Genomic DNA, 16,297 nt, shown 5'->3' with positions numbered 1-16,297 from the left:
TATAATATCACAACAACAGCAACCACAATAACAACAGAAAATACTGATAAGCACTCCACCTGCTCTAGGCTGTAGGCGAAGTGTCTTATCTCAGTTAACATCACCACAACCCTGAGAAAGAGCAGGTCCCAACTACTGTGAGCCTAGCCACCAGTGTGTTAGTGGTGAGACAAAATACTACTCACTCGGAATTATTCTTCTCCTACACAACCTTTCCTTATTCCTAACTATTCAGATCAGCTCCTCAGAATCTGGAGCTGTGGTAGAATGCCTACACAAATGGCAGTCATTTCCTTCTCTGTATTCACGCTCTAGGTGGTGTCAGCCTGACTCTGGATTGGCCATGTGACTTGCTCTGGCCCATGGGCTGATACATATTCATACAGGTGGACACTCGCAGGCTTGCCACATTCCTGCCACTCCTGGGAACTCTGTGACCGCCATCATGAGAACTAATTTGGGCTGGCCTGCTGGAGGATGAGACTCTGCGAAGCGGATATGACCCTTCTCAGCTGAGATATCCCCTCATCAGCCCCGTGACCACCAGACACGTAAATGAAGCTGTCTTAGACCATAAAACTCCTGTTGAGCTGGCTCAGACCAGAAGAGCTACCCAGCTGACCTGAGAACCAGAAGAAATACTTTCTGTTATTTCAGCCCATTACGCTGTGTGGTTGACTTGTTACATATCCAAAGCGAACTGATACACAGATGGTGTACTTTATCTCTCAGAATCTACTTAGAAGTGGCTGTAATGTCATATGCAGGTTCTCCATACATATCTGAACCAATGCTGTTTCGTTAGGGGGTTCTGACTTGTTACCTCTTCAGGGGCTAAGTCACACCGAGACGCCACAGCAGTTATGTAAGCTTCCGCTACCACGGCAGCCTCGGGGAAGCCGTATCCTCGGAAGGCCGTGTTGGATGGCAAGTTTGTTTTGCAGGGCCTACCCCGGCACCGGAAATTAGGAATATGATATGCGTTGTCGGATTTCAGCACAATGTACTCCATTACCTGAATTAAAGCAAAATAAAACTTCGCATCTATCAAATATTCAAAACCACTTAACCAAATTATATCTCTAACTAGAACCCTTCACAGAATTCATCTACTTTGTATGACAAATACTCATGCAAATAAAGCATTACACATACAGCTCAACCGGTAGCCTCTGGGAAAGGCGTATTTCTTACCGACTCAGACTCGTCAGGAGTGCATCCACCATTGATATAATATTCAACGTCTGCAGCTTTGATCACACCGTTGTTCATGAATCCAATCTGCAGAGTGATATAAGTAAAACCACTTTCTCAATCCAACCATGTCAGTACACAAACACATGTGATCACAGTTGTCAGTCTACCTAACTTATGAACATGGTTCGATGTGACAGTCACCAGAGGGACGCTGAGGCTGATGCCCAAGTTGACTAGGATCCCAACAGAAAGTTCTGGTCGGTTGTAGGCAGCATCCACATATTCCTCTCCAGTGGTTTGGAATTTCGTAATTGGCTTTCCTATCGGTTGGTTGGTCACCACCGAACAATGTTTTAGGCAGTTTCCTAAAATTTTTGATCTCACTCACTTTGTATTTTCCGAGGAGTGGGTGGCGGCCAGCAGTTATCAGCATGTCATCACCACGCTCTAGAATAAACCGGATTGGGCGGCCAGTCCTATAGGAAATGACTCTGTCAATATGACGGATGATTGATAAATTGTAGAAACAAAGAGGTGGGGAAGGGGGTTTGAGATAATCGGGCTTAGTGGCTTTCAGTGGAGGCAGTCACGTGCTTTAAACAACATTTCAGAAGTTCTGGGGACATTAAAACAAAAAAAACCCCACGATTACTATTATTATCCTGGTTTAGTCATGTCTGAGAATTTATCTATCAAAATGCTACATTATTTTGTTATAAGTTACTTTCCTTTATTTTTTTTTTAATAACATTAAGACACTGTAAGTCCATCAGAAAGGATGAATACCCAACTTTTGTATCAACATGGGTGGGACTGGAGATTATGCTGAGTGAAATAAGTCGAGCAGAGAGAGTCAATTATCATAGGTTTCACTGTCTTGTGGAGCATAAGGAATAACGTGGAGGACACTGGGAGAAGGAGGGGAGAAGGGAGTTGGGGGAAACCAGAGGGAGAGAGAAACCATGAGAGACTGTGGACTCTGAGAAACAAACTGAGGGTTTGGGAGAGGGAGGGGTGTGGGGTGTCGGGTGAGCCTGGTGGTGGGTATCGTGGAGAGCATGTATTGCATGGAGCACTGGGGGTGGTGCATAAACAATGAATCCTGGAACACTGAAAAAATAAAATAAAGTTTAAATTAAAAAAAATTAAGGCATTGTATGATTATTTTGCAATTATGTATATAAACAGGTTATATTGTTATTAATTTATTTTGGGATATTAAAAGGGCATTAAACTGACTGCCATGGGGAATACTGAGGCTGGAAAGGTTGGGAGCCAACGCTCTCTTTAGCTCTGTCAGGCTCCTTTTCATCCAGGCTCCTTGTTCCTAAAATGTCCATCGAGGACTCCTCTCGCTTCTGAAGGAATGTTCCCAGTGCCTGCACACCCATACGTATAAGATAGCCTTTTCTATTCTTTGAAAGTGCCAATGAGGGGCACCTGGGTGGCTCAGTGTGTTAAAGCCTCTGCCTTCGGCTCAGGTCATGATCCCAGGGTCCTGGGATCAAGCCCCGCATTGGGAATCTCTGCTCAGCAGGGAGCCTGCTTCTCTTCCTCTCTCTCTCTGCCTCTCTGCCTGCTTGTAATCTGTCTGTCAAATAAATAAATAAAATCTTTATTAAAAAAAAAAAGATTTAAAAAAGAAAAGTGCCAATGAGCTAGCTAAGGTGTTCACGGTTTTTCTTTTTGTAGTAGTAGCCTAGGATAAGTTTAGCTTGTCTTAAAAATTTAGAGGGTTAGTAGTTGTAACGTTCACAAAAGTCACGGCTATTCCTGTCTGGTGATTCCATCTGGAAGATGCAGAGGCGAAGTGAACACTCCCAGGAGCAGCAGAGCCTGGGTTATTTCATACAAAACAAATCCTTTGTATGGTTAGGGTTTTGACCCTCCTTCCGCTCAGGCAACCTCAGCTTGATTTATTTTAATAACTTAAAACATAAACATTTTAAAGAATTAAAGTCAATAAGGAAGTAATACATGGTTATGTCTGAGTCAAGACATACAGTGATTACATCTATTTTACACAATAATCTTACAAGACAGGTAGATACTATTTTCCCCAGTTTATGGGTGATGAAACTGAGGTGGCTTGTCAAGGTGACCTTGTGAGTGACGGGCAGTTCACGAGTAGGGCTAGAACAGAGATCTCTGGCTCAGGTCCAGCGTTCCTTCACCCACACGCTAACCCCACCTTTGGAGATGAAGGGCTGTGACCCGCGGGATGGAAGCTGGGGTGCAGAGCCGGAAGGACACGATGGTCTCTGCACCACCGGGATTGCGGGCATTAATGGCGGCTACCGGGACTCTTACTTGTTGGCGGCCACGGCACTGACGGCTCCTAGCAGAGCAGGCTTGGTCACTTTTCCTCCAAACCCTCCTCCGGTCCTTTTCATGTGGCAGGCAATTCTACTTCTTGGAACATTTAATGCTGCAGCCACAAATTCCTGCAAGAGGTAAGTCCCAGAAGCCGCGTAAATGCCATTTGGTATTTTATTCCCTCATCTGCGTACTTCCCCTCTGCCTAGGCGAAGATATGTCGTAAACATTTACTTAGAACATACTTAGTTCTGTTGACTTAGAATCTTCAGAGTCGTGCAGCCATCACCATAATCTAATTTTAGAATATTTAAACGTCCCCAAGGAAACCCTGGATCTACCGAGCAGTCTCTCCTTATCTTCCTCCAGCCCCCAGCACTAGGCAACTCATCTACTTTCTGTCTCCCTAGATTTACCTGTTTGAAACATTTCATATAAACGTAAACCTACAATACGTGGTCTTTTGTGACTGGCTTCTTTCCCTGGGTGTAATGTTTTCAAGGTTGTTGAAAACATGTCCCTGTTGTAGCATGTGACGGTACTTCATTCCTTTTTATGGCTGAACTTTATTCCACTGTATGGATATGCCATATTCTGTTTCCCCATTCATCAATTGATGGGCATTTGGATTGTTTACACTTTTGGCTATTGTAAACAATGCTGCTATGAACACTCATGTATAAATTTTTGTGTGGGCAGATGATTTCAATTCTTTCGGGCAGATACCTAGTCGTGGAATTGTTAGGTTATGCAGTCACTATATTTAATATCCTTAGAAACTGCCATGCTATTTTCCAGCCTGTGCCATTTTTCACGCCATCAGCAATGTACGAAGGCTTTAATTTACCACATCTTCATCAACACTTGTTACTGTCTTCTGTGTACATCCATTCTAGTCAACGTAGAGTGGATTTCTCACTGTGTTTTGGTGTGCATTTCCCTAGTGACAATGCTGTGAGTAACTTTTCGTGTGCTTATTAGTCATTCATAGACTTTCTTTATCTATTCAAATTCTTTATTGGGCCTGCTTTAGATACTGCCCCAGGTTCTGGGCTGTGAGTACCCTGTACCCTGTTACTCCTGGGCAATGGCTCATGAAGTTACTAATTATATCTTAGGAGGTACTGAAGATAGAAAGCAATGGTGACCTGGGACACACATTTTATCCATTTGGAGCCCAGAGCTGCACACTCTGCCAAAAGAGCTCAGAAGTATTATTTATTACTTCCCTCAATTTATAGAAAAAGATATCGGTGCCCGCAACCTGTGGGAGATCACATAGTTTTTTTTAGGGGCAAAACCATGACTTCTCATCCCTCTGTAGTCCACTTCAAAACCTGCAACTGTGGAGGCCACAGACACGTCCCAGCTCAACATCAGTCCCTTCAGACTTTCATTTTGCCTTGAACAATAGCTTCCTCTTCCCACTGAGCCTATCCACCCCTGCAGGACCCCAAGGAACCAACTCACTCTGCTCTACCAGGAAGCCCTCAGCTTTCCCCCTCAGTAACGCTTGTCATTAATCCTCCTCCCAGTATAACTGTTTAACTATCCCCCTGTGCCAGACACTGTTCTAGAACCAACATCTCTACATCTCAGAAGAGGGGAATGTCAGAGGATTTCCTCTACTTGCATGGGAGCAGCAATGCCTTATATCTCACCGGAACAGGACTGGAAATCACCTGCTACTGCACTGGAAACGCAATTGCTTTAAACTTGCGTCACCAATACATGCAAACATTAAGACAGAGAAGTGACACGAATGAACCACCAAAGGAAATTTAAATATAATACTAAGGCTCTGACCTCCCTGACATTAGCTTTTACACTATCAGTTGATATAAGGGTAAGACAAATCTTGCCCATGTTTTGGAAGGTAACAAAATTTTCCTATCTCTTTGAAAAACCGGCCCTTTTAGGGAAATATTTGCCCTGTTTTCTTCATTCTGGACTGTAGCTTATGTCAAATATACAGAGAGTTTGAGCCACAGGAGTGGAAGGAATCCAAAGTCCGCTGGAGCAGAGTGCCTGGTTGCGGGGCCTTACAGCACAGCACGTCTGGAGTCTCATTTTCCAAAAATATCCTGTTACCTGCACGTGGCTTGGAAACTGTGTTCCAAGGTATAGCACCATTTCTTTATCTTCCTGTTTTGGGATAGCCAGGATAGTTTGTGTCTCCATGTAGAAATGTTCCTGCCCTTCTACATGGGCCTCACCTGGAAGGCATAAACACAGGACAATGCTTAGCTGAAAGTCCGAAGCTGGGTGCTCTCAGGGGTATCTGGTTTATGAGGAGTGAGTGGCTTTAGCTCATGGAGAGCTGGGCTTTATATCATTTGGTTAGACCACTTTTTTTCTAATTAAGACTTGTTGTGCACAACCAGCTCTATGACCCTGGGTCATTCACTTCCTCTCTGCCCTCAGTTTCCTCATCTGTCGAGTGGGGTGGTGAGGTCTGTGTTGTGCTGGACTTGAGCCCACAGACGGACCCGGCCACACATTCAGGCACCACCACCCTCTCTTTGGTGAATTTGGCTGAGTTATGAACCCCAGTTTCCTCCTCTGTAAAACAGGGAGGGACGGAGGGTAAGCAACAATATGGACCTCAGTCTGGTGATGTCAGGATTATTGAGTCACAGAAGATCAGTAGTTCATGAAAGGGCACAAAGTTTAAAATAGCAGAGCTGAGGTCGTTTCTTTCCCTAAAAGTCTAAAAACCGGCAGCCTGCTCCTGCTGGTTTAGCTGAGATTTTTGGCTTGCTCAGTGTACCCTTATCATTTTCTAGGTTATACCAGAAGAAGCATTTGGCCCTAGTTTCAGTATTTGGAGGACATTTTTACGTGAAAGTGAAAGAAAATACTATATCCTTCAGTATTTTTACTTTAAATGTATGTCAACTATAATTTAATTAAGAGTAACAACAACAACAAAAATTGGTCAAAAGATTCCTATGCTGTTAAAATAAGTGAGGAGTTATTTTTGCCAGGAGCCAGAAGATTTCTTGAAATTATTTCTTTGGACAACAAAATGTGAGTCATCAAAAAGTTCCCAAAAAAAAAAAAAAAAAAAAAAAAAAAAAGCTCTCTTCCAGGTTTTCATAAAAGATGAAAAGCTTACAGAACTCTCTGTTCCAACTCTCTAGAAGAGGGTAATAGATTCTGTGAAAATTACTATCTTCTCTTATGCAAGACTGGAAGTAATTCTCTTTAAAGAGCTGTGGCTTCTCAATCCTGGATACACTTTAGGATCATCTGGATCCTTTTAGATAAATACTGATGCTCTCACCCTGTACTCAAAGTTCTGATTTCATTGGTATGGGGTGGGATCTGAGCATCGGTATGAAAAAAAAATCAAGGTGCCTGGGTGGCTCAGTCATTTGGGTGTTTGCCTTCAGCTCAAGTCATGATCCCAGGGTCCTCGGATTGAGTCCAGCAACAGGTTCTCAAATCAGCGAGCAGGGGGCTGGGGGGGGGTGGGGCTGCCTCCCTCTGCAGCTCCCCCTGCTCGTGCTCGCTCTTTTTCTCTCTCTCCAATAAATAAATAATAAAAACAAAAAAAAGTCATATTAACTAGGTCTTTACCAGTTCAGTAAGTCGAAGGAGACAAACAAGTAAACCAACAAATTATAGTGTCAAGATTGGAAAAGATAAATAAATTTGTCGTGATGTGTTTGTATACACAGAAAATTCAAGAGAATCTGCAAGACTCTTAAAATAGTAAGTGAATTTAGTAAAGTTCTTAGATATAAGATCAAGATATAAAAGCTAATTGTGGCAGAGAGCACGTGATGTGATGAGCACTGGGTGTTAGAACCTACTGATGAATTACTGAACGCTACATCTGAAACTAATGATGTAATATATGTTGGCTAATTGAATTTAAACAAAAAATTAAAACGTTAAGTAAAAGCTAATTGTATTTTTATATACTAGACACAAATAGAAAATGAAATAAAAATAAATACCATTTATAACAGCATCACAAAACACCAAATACTAGGTATAAATATTAAGAAGGATATGCAAAATCTCTATGGTGAAAACTATAGTTACTGAGAGAAATTAAAGAAAACCTAAGTAAAAGGCAGGGTCTACCTTGCTCATGAATTGGAACTTAATACTGTTAATATTTTCAGTTTCTAAATTGATATTGTTTCTATGCAATTCCAGCCAAAATCCCAGCAAGTTATTTTTAGTGAAAATTGATGAGCTGACAATAAATGTACATGGAAATGCAAAGAACCTATTATAGCTAAGGTCATATTGAGAAAGAATTAGCAAAAGGACACTATACTCTCAGATTTCAAGACTTACAATAGAGTTTCAGCAAGTAAGACAGCTCAACAACACTGGGCATCATAAAGAAAAGACTGACAAGTTGTTCTTCATTAAAAATCAAGCACTTTTGTTCATGATAAAGAATAATGAGGACAGTGAATGCACAACCCATAGGCTGGGAGAAGATACGTGCAATACTTATAATACAAAGAACTTATACCAAAAACAGAAAATTTCTATGAATTTATAAGTAAATCAAGTAATTATTAGGTAAGTAGTTATATAATAATTATAGCAATATTATTATAACTATCACTTTTAATTAATTAAAAAACAGGCAAAAGATTTGAGCAAATATCACACAAAAGAGGATCTAAAAAGGGCCAATACAAATATGAAAAGGATTCAATGTCATTAGTCATCATAGAAATTCAATGGAAACCACAATGAGATATTACTCCACCAGATTAGATAAAACTAAAAAGACTAATGATAACAACATAACAATGGAACTCTCATAATGTTAACAGGAGTACAAACTGGAACAAATTTTCTTTAAATGTTTGACATTAATTACTAAAGATAAATTATAAAAACACTATTATTCAGCAATTCTATTCCTGGGTATATTTCAATGGAAATGACTGCTTATGTTCACCAAAAGATATGTGCAATATTATAGAAACTTTATTCATAACACCAAGTTGAAAATAGCTAAATAGTCGCCATCAGTGGTAGAATGGATAAATAGTGAAATTATTTATACAACGAAATACTCCTAAACGATGAAAAAGAACTACTGATCTATGCAACAATTTGTATGAAGTTCAAAAGAGGTAAAATTTTCTGTAGTGATAAAGAGCTTTGGGAGAACTACTGATTGAGAGAGGGCAAGAGGAAGCTTTCTGGGCTGCTGGAAGTGTTCTATATATATATTTCTAAAGATTTTATTTTTAAGTAATCTCTATACCCAATGTGGGGCTCCACCTCACAGCCCCAAGATCAAGAGTTGCATGCTCTTCCAACGGAGCCACCCAGGCACCCTGGAAGTGTTCTGTTTCTTGATGTGGGTACTGTTTACATAGACTTGTACCGATACATAAAATTTCATCAATCTGTAAACTTATTATTTGTGCATTTAAAATTTTGATTTAAAAAATCACACCAGGGTTGAGAGCTCTGCCTTGGAGTTTCAGTATTTCTCAAACCAGATGACTGAACCTAGAGTCTTCAACTTCAGAGGAGGTACTTCTCTGGCCCAAGACCACTTACCTTCAAGGATTTGATCAACATATTTAAAGGCTTGCTCTACATTTCCTTGCTCCACTTTCTTTTCAATGGAAAGAAATGAATTGTGCTCTAGCGCTTGCTGCAAGGGAAAAACCAATAAACCAAAACAATAAAAGTTTTGTTTTTTCACATCCCAATAAGTCAGTCATCCTCCATCAAATGGCTATGCTCTTGCTTTTTCAGATATTCACACGACACAACAGACAATCTGAGCAGTGTGGAGAGCCAGCAGGAACTGGGATACAACGGACTACAGGCATTGGCGACTCGGTTTTGTTCAAGGCGCTGAGGAAGAGCTGAGGGGGAAACAAGCATAGATTGTTCCCCCGCCCCCAGATCGTTGAGGGGTGACCTGAGGCAGTTGGGCATTCAGGTGCCAACTTTGTGGTGTGTGTGGGGGATGGGATAAGAGGGTAGAGAGAGTCCCAGGAGGAGGCCGGTGGAGGCGCAAATGTTCAGGAACGGTCTTGTCTAGGTGACCTAAATTAGGTGCTGAATTGCATGGAAATAGGACAGTTAGAGGCAGGAGGGGAAATCATTTGAAGTCAAGGGCACCTCAGAAAGCAATTGTTTGAGGTTGAAACAAGCTGAGGGGCCAAAAAGAGAACAAGGTCAGGCAGGCTGGGGAGCAGGTTTTCTATCAGGAAGGAGCTGGATGAACTTCAAAGGGGGAATGAGGTTGGACTATGAAAGACCTTGAGTTCTATGCTAAGAACCTTATCGAGGGAGATATGATTATATAAGAAAAGTGACCTGGTGAACATGGAGGTTTAGAAGAGTTAATGTGGTGGGTAGGTAGGTTGAAATGGAGTACAAGAAACTGAGATTGGAAAGAAAGGGGCAGACTTAAAGGCATTTAGAAGATAACTGGGAAAGACTGAACTTGGCAACCCTTGGGAAGAACAGAGGAGAATCAGAGGATATTGAAGACTGCAGCCTACTTGGCTGGTTTCATACTGCTAACGTACCCACATATTCATCTCTCTCTCCGTCACACACATTTAATAAGGTGGACCGTGGGTTCAGCAGCGCTTTGCTAAACATGGGCTACAAAACACTATGCCCCCACTAACAACAACAACAAAAACAAAAATAACAAAGATTTACTGCATGCATTCCATGTCTCCCTGGTGCTGTTCTAAGCATTTTACTTGGGTTTTATCATCTAACCCTCACAATGATATTTTATGTAGGTGCTTTCATAGTTCCCATTCTACAGTTGAGAAAGTAATGGGAATTTAAGGACTTGCCAAAACTTTCATTGCTATTAAGAGGCCTCTAAAAGATGGAGTCAGAATTCAAACCTGAATTTTCTGTCTCCAGAGCTTGGAGGAAGTGTGCAGGACCCAGACTGTAATTCAGTAAATGTTAACAACTGTTGCCAGTTTCCCAGTGCTCTGGGTTTTCCCACTGACTCGTTTTACATGGAGGCCATAAGGACATTCCTCTGGGGTTACTTACCTGTATTCTGAGGACATGCCCTGGCAAGGGGCAATGGGAGAAGAAGTGGTCACAGGAAGGAAGGGGAAATCGAGGCAGGGAAATTCTCAGTATTATGTCTCAAGGTGCAGATTGCTAGAGCCTTCACTCTGAAACTATAGATAACACCGAGCAGGGGATGGATGGAGCCCAGATGCTACTCTTTGATGACTCCACCAGTTGTGTTCTGCCGGGAGTGTACGGCCCTAGTCATTCTAGAAGACGTGAAGTGGCCTGACTACCTCGATGGTGATAATCCTTGGTTCTATGTCTTCGTAAGTGATCTTCACTTTCTCAGCCGCCTCTCTTGCATGAGCATAGGTGTCAGCGGCCACCGTGCAAACAATCTGACCGACGCAAATCACCTGCAGAAAAGACACGTGTCACCAGTAGCTAAGACACAGAATTATTTAAAAGGGATTACTGTTCCCACACTCTTATATCTACCCACTGGGTTCTTGTGACCAAAAGAAAGATTATTTTCTACCTATGAGAATAAATTTAAACACTGGACTGAGTGGGATTTACAGGGTACAAAAACTGAGTACAGAACTTAACTACTTGGCTTCTGACTGTCTCCAGCTGTGTTCCTCACATTCCCACATCACACACTTTAATCCAGTCATCCGGGAACTCTGTTGGTACTTTTAAAGTCCTATATTGCTTCTATAGTTTCATAATTTTTTTTTAAGAAGTCATTTTTGACAGGGCTTATGGCTTATGGTCAGAATCTTAAAAGGGTCCACAATTCAAGAGAGAATTTGAGAATCACTGATGTGGAGTCCTTTGTTCCCTGTTTTTGTGATCTGAACATGAGTCCATGGATGTTAGAGTTGTGACCAATAGTCATTTTGGTTTTCGAAACAGGCATTTGAATAAGAGGTCCCATACAAACCACACACCTCATTCTGTGCATAGAGGATCTCTCCCTGATGGTTATTAGCTCCTGGAACGTCCTCTGCTGTTATCACATCAACAACACCTGGAAGGGCCAGGGCTTCTGAAGCATCGATTGATCTAGGAGGGACAATTGGAAAGTGTATATCAAATGTAAATGATTCCTAAAACCCAGGGAAAAGCTACAACATACCTCATACCTAAATCATGGGACAAACTTTGATCCTGAAAAGTGCCAATGTTTAGCAGGTGTTTGGACTCTTGGCATTAGTTTCTTTCAAAAATTTGTTTAAAAAAGGACTGGTTAAAAAAAAAGGACTGATTTCCAAACAGAAGAGGAAATGAATATTCTTAGTTAATTTAAATATATAATAAGGTATTGATTTTATCTATTTACTTTTAAAGATTTTATTTATTTGACACAGAGAGAGAGGGGGAGAGCACAAGCAGGGAGAGTGGCAGGCAGAGAGAAAGGGAGAAGCAGGCTCCCCGCTGAAAAAGGTCCTGATCCCAGAACCCTGGGATCATGATCTGAGCCAAAAGCAGATACTTAACCGACTGAGCCACCCAGGCGCCCCAGAAGTTCTCAATTTTAATGTGAAACTGTGAATGCATTCCAGTAATACAAAGAAGCGTCTTTTATTTCCTTACATGATCTTTTTTTTTTTTTGATCTACTTTTTTTTTTTTTTTTAAAGATTTTATTTATTTGTTTGACAGACAGAGATCACAAGTAGGCAGAGAGGCAGGCAGAGAGAGAGGAGGAAGCAGGCTGTCCGCTGAGCAGAGAGCCCGATGCGGGGCTCGATCCCAGGACCCTGAGATCATGACCTGAGCCGAAGGCAGAGGCTTTAACCTGCTGAGCCACCCAGGCGCCCCTCCTTACATGATCTTTGCGTGAGCTCTGGTGCTGGTCGTTACAGCCAGGAAGAGTTCTTGGGCAAAAGGCGGCATGTCATCACTATATACAGCCTCCCCTGTAGTGTGTTTGATGGCTGACTGGTGCATGACTGGGTGGCCGACAGGGTCTTGTGGGGATTGGTAGGGATCCACGCACTGTCAATGAATAAAGCAGTCGTTTTACTTGTAGACATTCTCATGCACCGAAAACTGGGTCTGTATATCTGGCTTCTTCACAAGTCAAGAAAAACTATGGGCAACTGATATCCATATCTGTGAGTCAAAGTTAATAAATGTCCATTGAGTACTGTGGTAAGAGATATATTCTGGTTATAATCTACCCCCTCACCTCTCCAAAAGGAAGACACTGTTCTCATCCTTGAAGATTCTACAAGCTTGTAAGGGTGTCAGAATATACACAAACACATATTAAAATAACATGATCAACTCCATTTAGCATTAAAGAACAGTTGTACAGCTAATACAAAGAAAACACACAAGTTCCTGGGGGATTTAGGACGGCTTTATTAAAGCAGGGAAGGCTTCCTAGAAAGCAGTGCATGTAGACCTAGGTTTTGAAGAAAAGACAGGCATTCACTAAGAAGAGGAGAACATTTTAAGCAACAAAACTGAAATAGTTGAGGAGGAACATTAAGAATCTAATTCCTTGTGAAGCCTGAGTAAAAGCAAAGAAGCTAAACCAAGCAAATTATGAAATTGTGTGTGACAATGGGTAATGTCAGCTGGCTTTGGTAGACATGACCCTTACAAATAATAAAAAATATAGCTATCGAAAAGAGGAAGATATATGCATAATGCATGCATCTGAATGCATTGAAAGATTAAAAAATGAAAAACACTAACCACTTACCTGGAACATCTGAATTCCTTGGGGTGTTTTTATGGGGAAATCTTCTAGAGCACTCATGGATTTCTCTGGGATATCGGGAAACTTCTGGGGATCCTGAGAAGAAGATTGTTTCACATTTAACTTTACATTTTGAGTCACTGGCTTGGAGAAACATACATAGAAATAGGCTATCCAATTTATTCTCCCAGATACTAGTCTCCAGATCTGCTGGGAGACAGCCCTGAGCCTCGAGCTCCCCAGGCTGGCAGCAGCAGGACTGTTCCCTGCTCCCGCACACAGGAAAGTGAACGCTATTCCTAGGAAGTAGAGACTTCCTTTGTGACCAGCTCGCCTTTCGAATGGGTGGAAATATGTACGCTTCCAAATGGACGCTGTGTTTTCAAGTCGGGGCCAGTCTTCTGTGCATATATCTCAAAGAAGCAACTGAAGGAGGAGAAGAAGATTAATCTACAAGGCCGTTTAGCTACAGATCATTCGTCGTAGTAAGGAAACTAGAATTAACCTAAATATCTAGTAAGAGGGAGCTGACTAAACAAATTATGGAACATCCATGAGATAAAATATTTTGCAGTTATTAAAAATGATTTTGTAGAAGTGTATTTATGGACATTAAATGCTCATGAATTATAATTAAGAAAAAAAATCGATTATGAAAGTTTATGTATGGTATGATCCCTTTTTCTTGTTAAAAAAAAAAAAAGAGGGGCGCCTGGGTGGCTCAGTGGGTTAAGCCGCTGCCTTCGGCTCAGGTCATGATCTCAGGGTCCTGGGATCGAGCCCCGCATCGGGCTCTCTGCTCGGCAGGGAGCCTGCTTCCCTCTCTCTCTCTCTCTCTGCCTGCCTCTCTATTTACTTGTGATCTCTCTCTGTCAAATAAATAAATAAAATATTAAAAAAAAAAAAAAAGAAAAGAAAACCAGCCTTGAAGTTGGTTAGGAAACACCTTAAAAAAAAAAAAAAAAGAAAAGAGAACTATATATGTATGTATTCCAAATGTTAACGTCTTTATGGTAGGATTATTGGCTTATAGCTGATTTTAAAAATCTTTGCTTCTCTGTTTTTGCATTTTCTATAAAGATAGAGTATATAATCATAATCTATAAGGGAATATATGATAATATATAAGAATATAAAACAAAAGACATATACTTAATAAATTATATGTAATAACATTAGGGTTATATAGATTATATACCTATATACTGAACATATATAATAAATAAAGAGTATATAAAAATCTATAATAGAATATTATGATAATGCTAATGATAAATAATGTTAGTAAAAATGATAAAAAAGGACTGGCTGAATTAACAGAGAAAAGCTTTCACCCATAAAAGAAATGTGTGTATAGTCATTTATCTGCCATTTTTGGATCAGCTCATGACTTATCATGGGGACACTGACAGTCATGAACTGTTCTGAGAAACACTGATTTTAAACTAGGCCAGGTAAGAAAAAAAGTTAAAAAACCAGAACCAATCTAAATATCCAAAAATAAGGAACAGATCAAATAATGGCTCATCTGTCCATGGACACATCATACAACCATTACGTCATTTTGTCATGAAGAATATTTAATGACACGGAAAGCTGTTTGTTACTAAGTGAAACAAGCAAGCTATGCTAAACAGTTCTATAGACGCATCCGAGCGACATGTATATACACACACCCATAAAGAAGAGCTTAGAAGGATACACCCTAAAATATTAGTAACAGTTAGCTATGGGTGATGGGATTACGAAGGATTTTCGTCTCCTTTTTGGCTTTGCCACATTTTGTAAACATTAAAGAAGGTATTGTTTTAACAAGAAAATTTTCTTAAAATAGGAAAAGATGTTGTAATTACTGAAAGCTTTTCAGTACTGTAGACCAACTTGCTATTGCCTATTAGTATTGTCATACAACCTACAGAGCAGATGCCATAGCAAGACTGTCCCCTTCTCAGCTCAGGACAGGAAGAGAAGGGAGCGGGAAGGAGAGGGAGGAAGGAGGCTAGGAAGCACCACACTGTGGGCTCCATCACCCTCCTGATACCCTTGCTGCATTAGAAAAGGGAGGGGGAAGTCCTTCATATGCAGACTTATGCTCAGAATATCAAGGCACTCAGAGACCCAGCGAAGTCATTTACCATTTTATTCAATCCTCGCCTCACTCTGAGGTAGAATTTGAAGAGTAAGCTGACGATGAGGGTCCGCCTGTACTCTACCATGCCACCCTCGGCTGCCGGCGGAATATAAATCTCATCCAGGACCCATCGGCAGGCATCACTCAGCATGTGGTCATCCCACGGCCTTGTAGCAAAATGAAAAGTTAAAAAAAAAAGAAAAGGAGTTATAAAAATTAAAAAAAAAAAAAAAGAATGCAAACACGCCACAGGAGAGGGAAGACAGCCGAAACTGACAAAGCAAGGAAAGATGGAGAAAACCCGTATTCATCTTCGAATGCATCATTTACAGGATCCTCTTCATTACACTGGACAAAACACCCACCCATACGTCACTAGCTTTCTTTAGAATCTGCTGCGGTGGTTTCCTATTTCCTTACCACCCTTCTTTATTATTGCCTATAACTCCATGGCCTGGGAACGCTGACTTTAGCTCAAAGAGCTGGGGTAACAAAGTAGTAAAATCAGAGTTTCCCAAGACCTGGAACTTTGTTTTGTTCATTGCTGCATTCCCAGCAAACAGGCCATGCCTGGCACACACATACACGATAATGACCAGCAAATGACCCAATTATTGATGACAGTTGTAACATTTCCACAAATAAAGGTTTTCTACAGAAATGCTTTGACAGCATTGACTCATTTTAGTGTCTGAGAAAAAAAGCTTCATTTAGTTGCATTGCGCTGCCGACAGCGAATATTATGGGTGGATAAAAATTATTGTAAGAGCACTGGTTAGAAGAATTTTTAAAACTTACTTTCCAAACACTAGAAACAATGAGAGTGATAAAAGGAAGTTTCATTTAACCTTCTTGAATATTTCATCTTCTTTCTCTGTTGTAGGGACATTTTCAGATGTCTTAGGGTACAGTATTACAAACACTGACTTACTTTGCAGGTTA

At 40.9% G+C, this 16,297-nt stretch overlaps 1 protein-coding gene across 1 annotated transcript in view; it reads right to left on the bottom strand.

Annotated features, from left to right (window-relative positions):
* Nucleotides 1–16,297, bottom strand: part of LOC123950373 (aldehyde oxidase 4-like) — a 113,765-nt gene that overhangs the window by 16,044 nt on the left and 81,424 nt on the right. The window contains exons 24-34 of the mRNA XM_046018192.1: nt 15,360–15,522; nt 13,228–13,320; nt 12,343–12,512; nt 11,463–11,577; nt 10,803–10,925; nt 9,064–9,160; nt 5,605–5,729; nt 3,508–3,641; nt 1,586–1,673; nt 1,195–1,281; nt 824–1,015 (exon numbers count right to left, since the gene is read on the bottom strand). Coding sequence (XP_045874148.1) covers nt 824–1,015; nt 1,195–1,281; nt 1,586–1,673; nt 3,508–3,641; nt 5,605–5,729; nt 9,064–9,160; nt 10,803–10,925; nt 11,463–11,577; nt 12,343–12,512; nt 13,228–13,320; nt 15,360–15,522 — 1,387 coding nt within the window. The remainder of the gene's footprint in view (nt 1–823; nt 1,016–1,194; nt 1,282–1,585; nt 1,674–3,507; nt 3,642–5,604; nt 5,730–9,063; nt 9,161–10,802; nt 10,926–11,462; nt 11,578–12,342; nt 12,513–13,227; nt 13,321–15,359; nt 15,523–16,297) is intronic.

Source organism: Meles meles, chromosome 9 (assembly GCF_922984935.1).
Source record: "Meles meles chromosome 9, mMelMel3.1 paternal haplotype, whole genome shotgun sequence".
In the NCBI taxonomy this organism is placed as follows: domain Eukaryota; kingdom Metazoa; phylum Chordata; class Mammalia; order Carnivora; family Mustelidae; genus Meles; species Meles meles.
The sequence above is the reverse complement of the archived record's forward strand: the minus strand, read 5'-3'. Positions and strand labels throughout refer to the sequence as shown.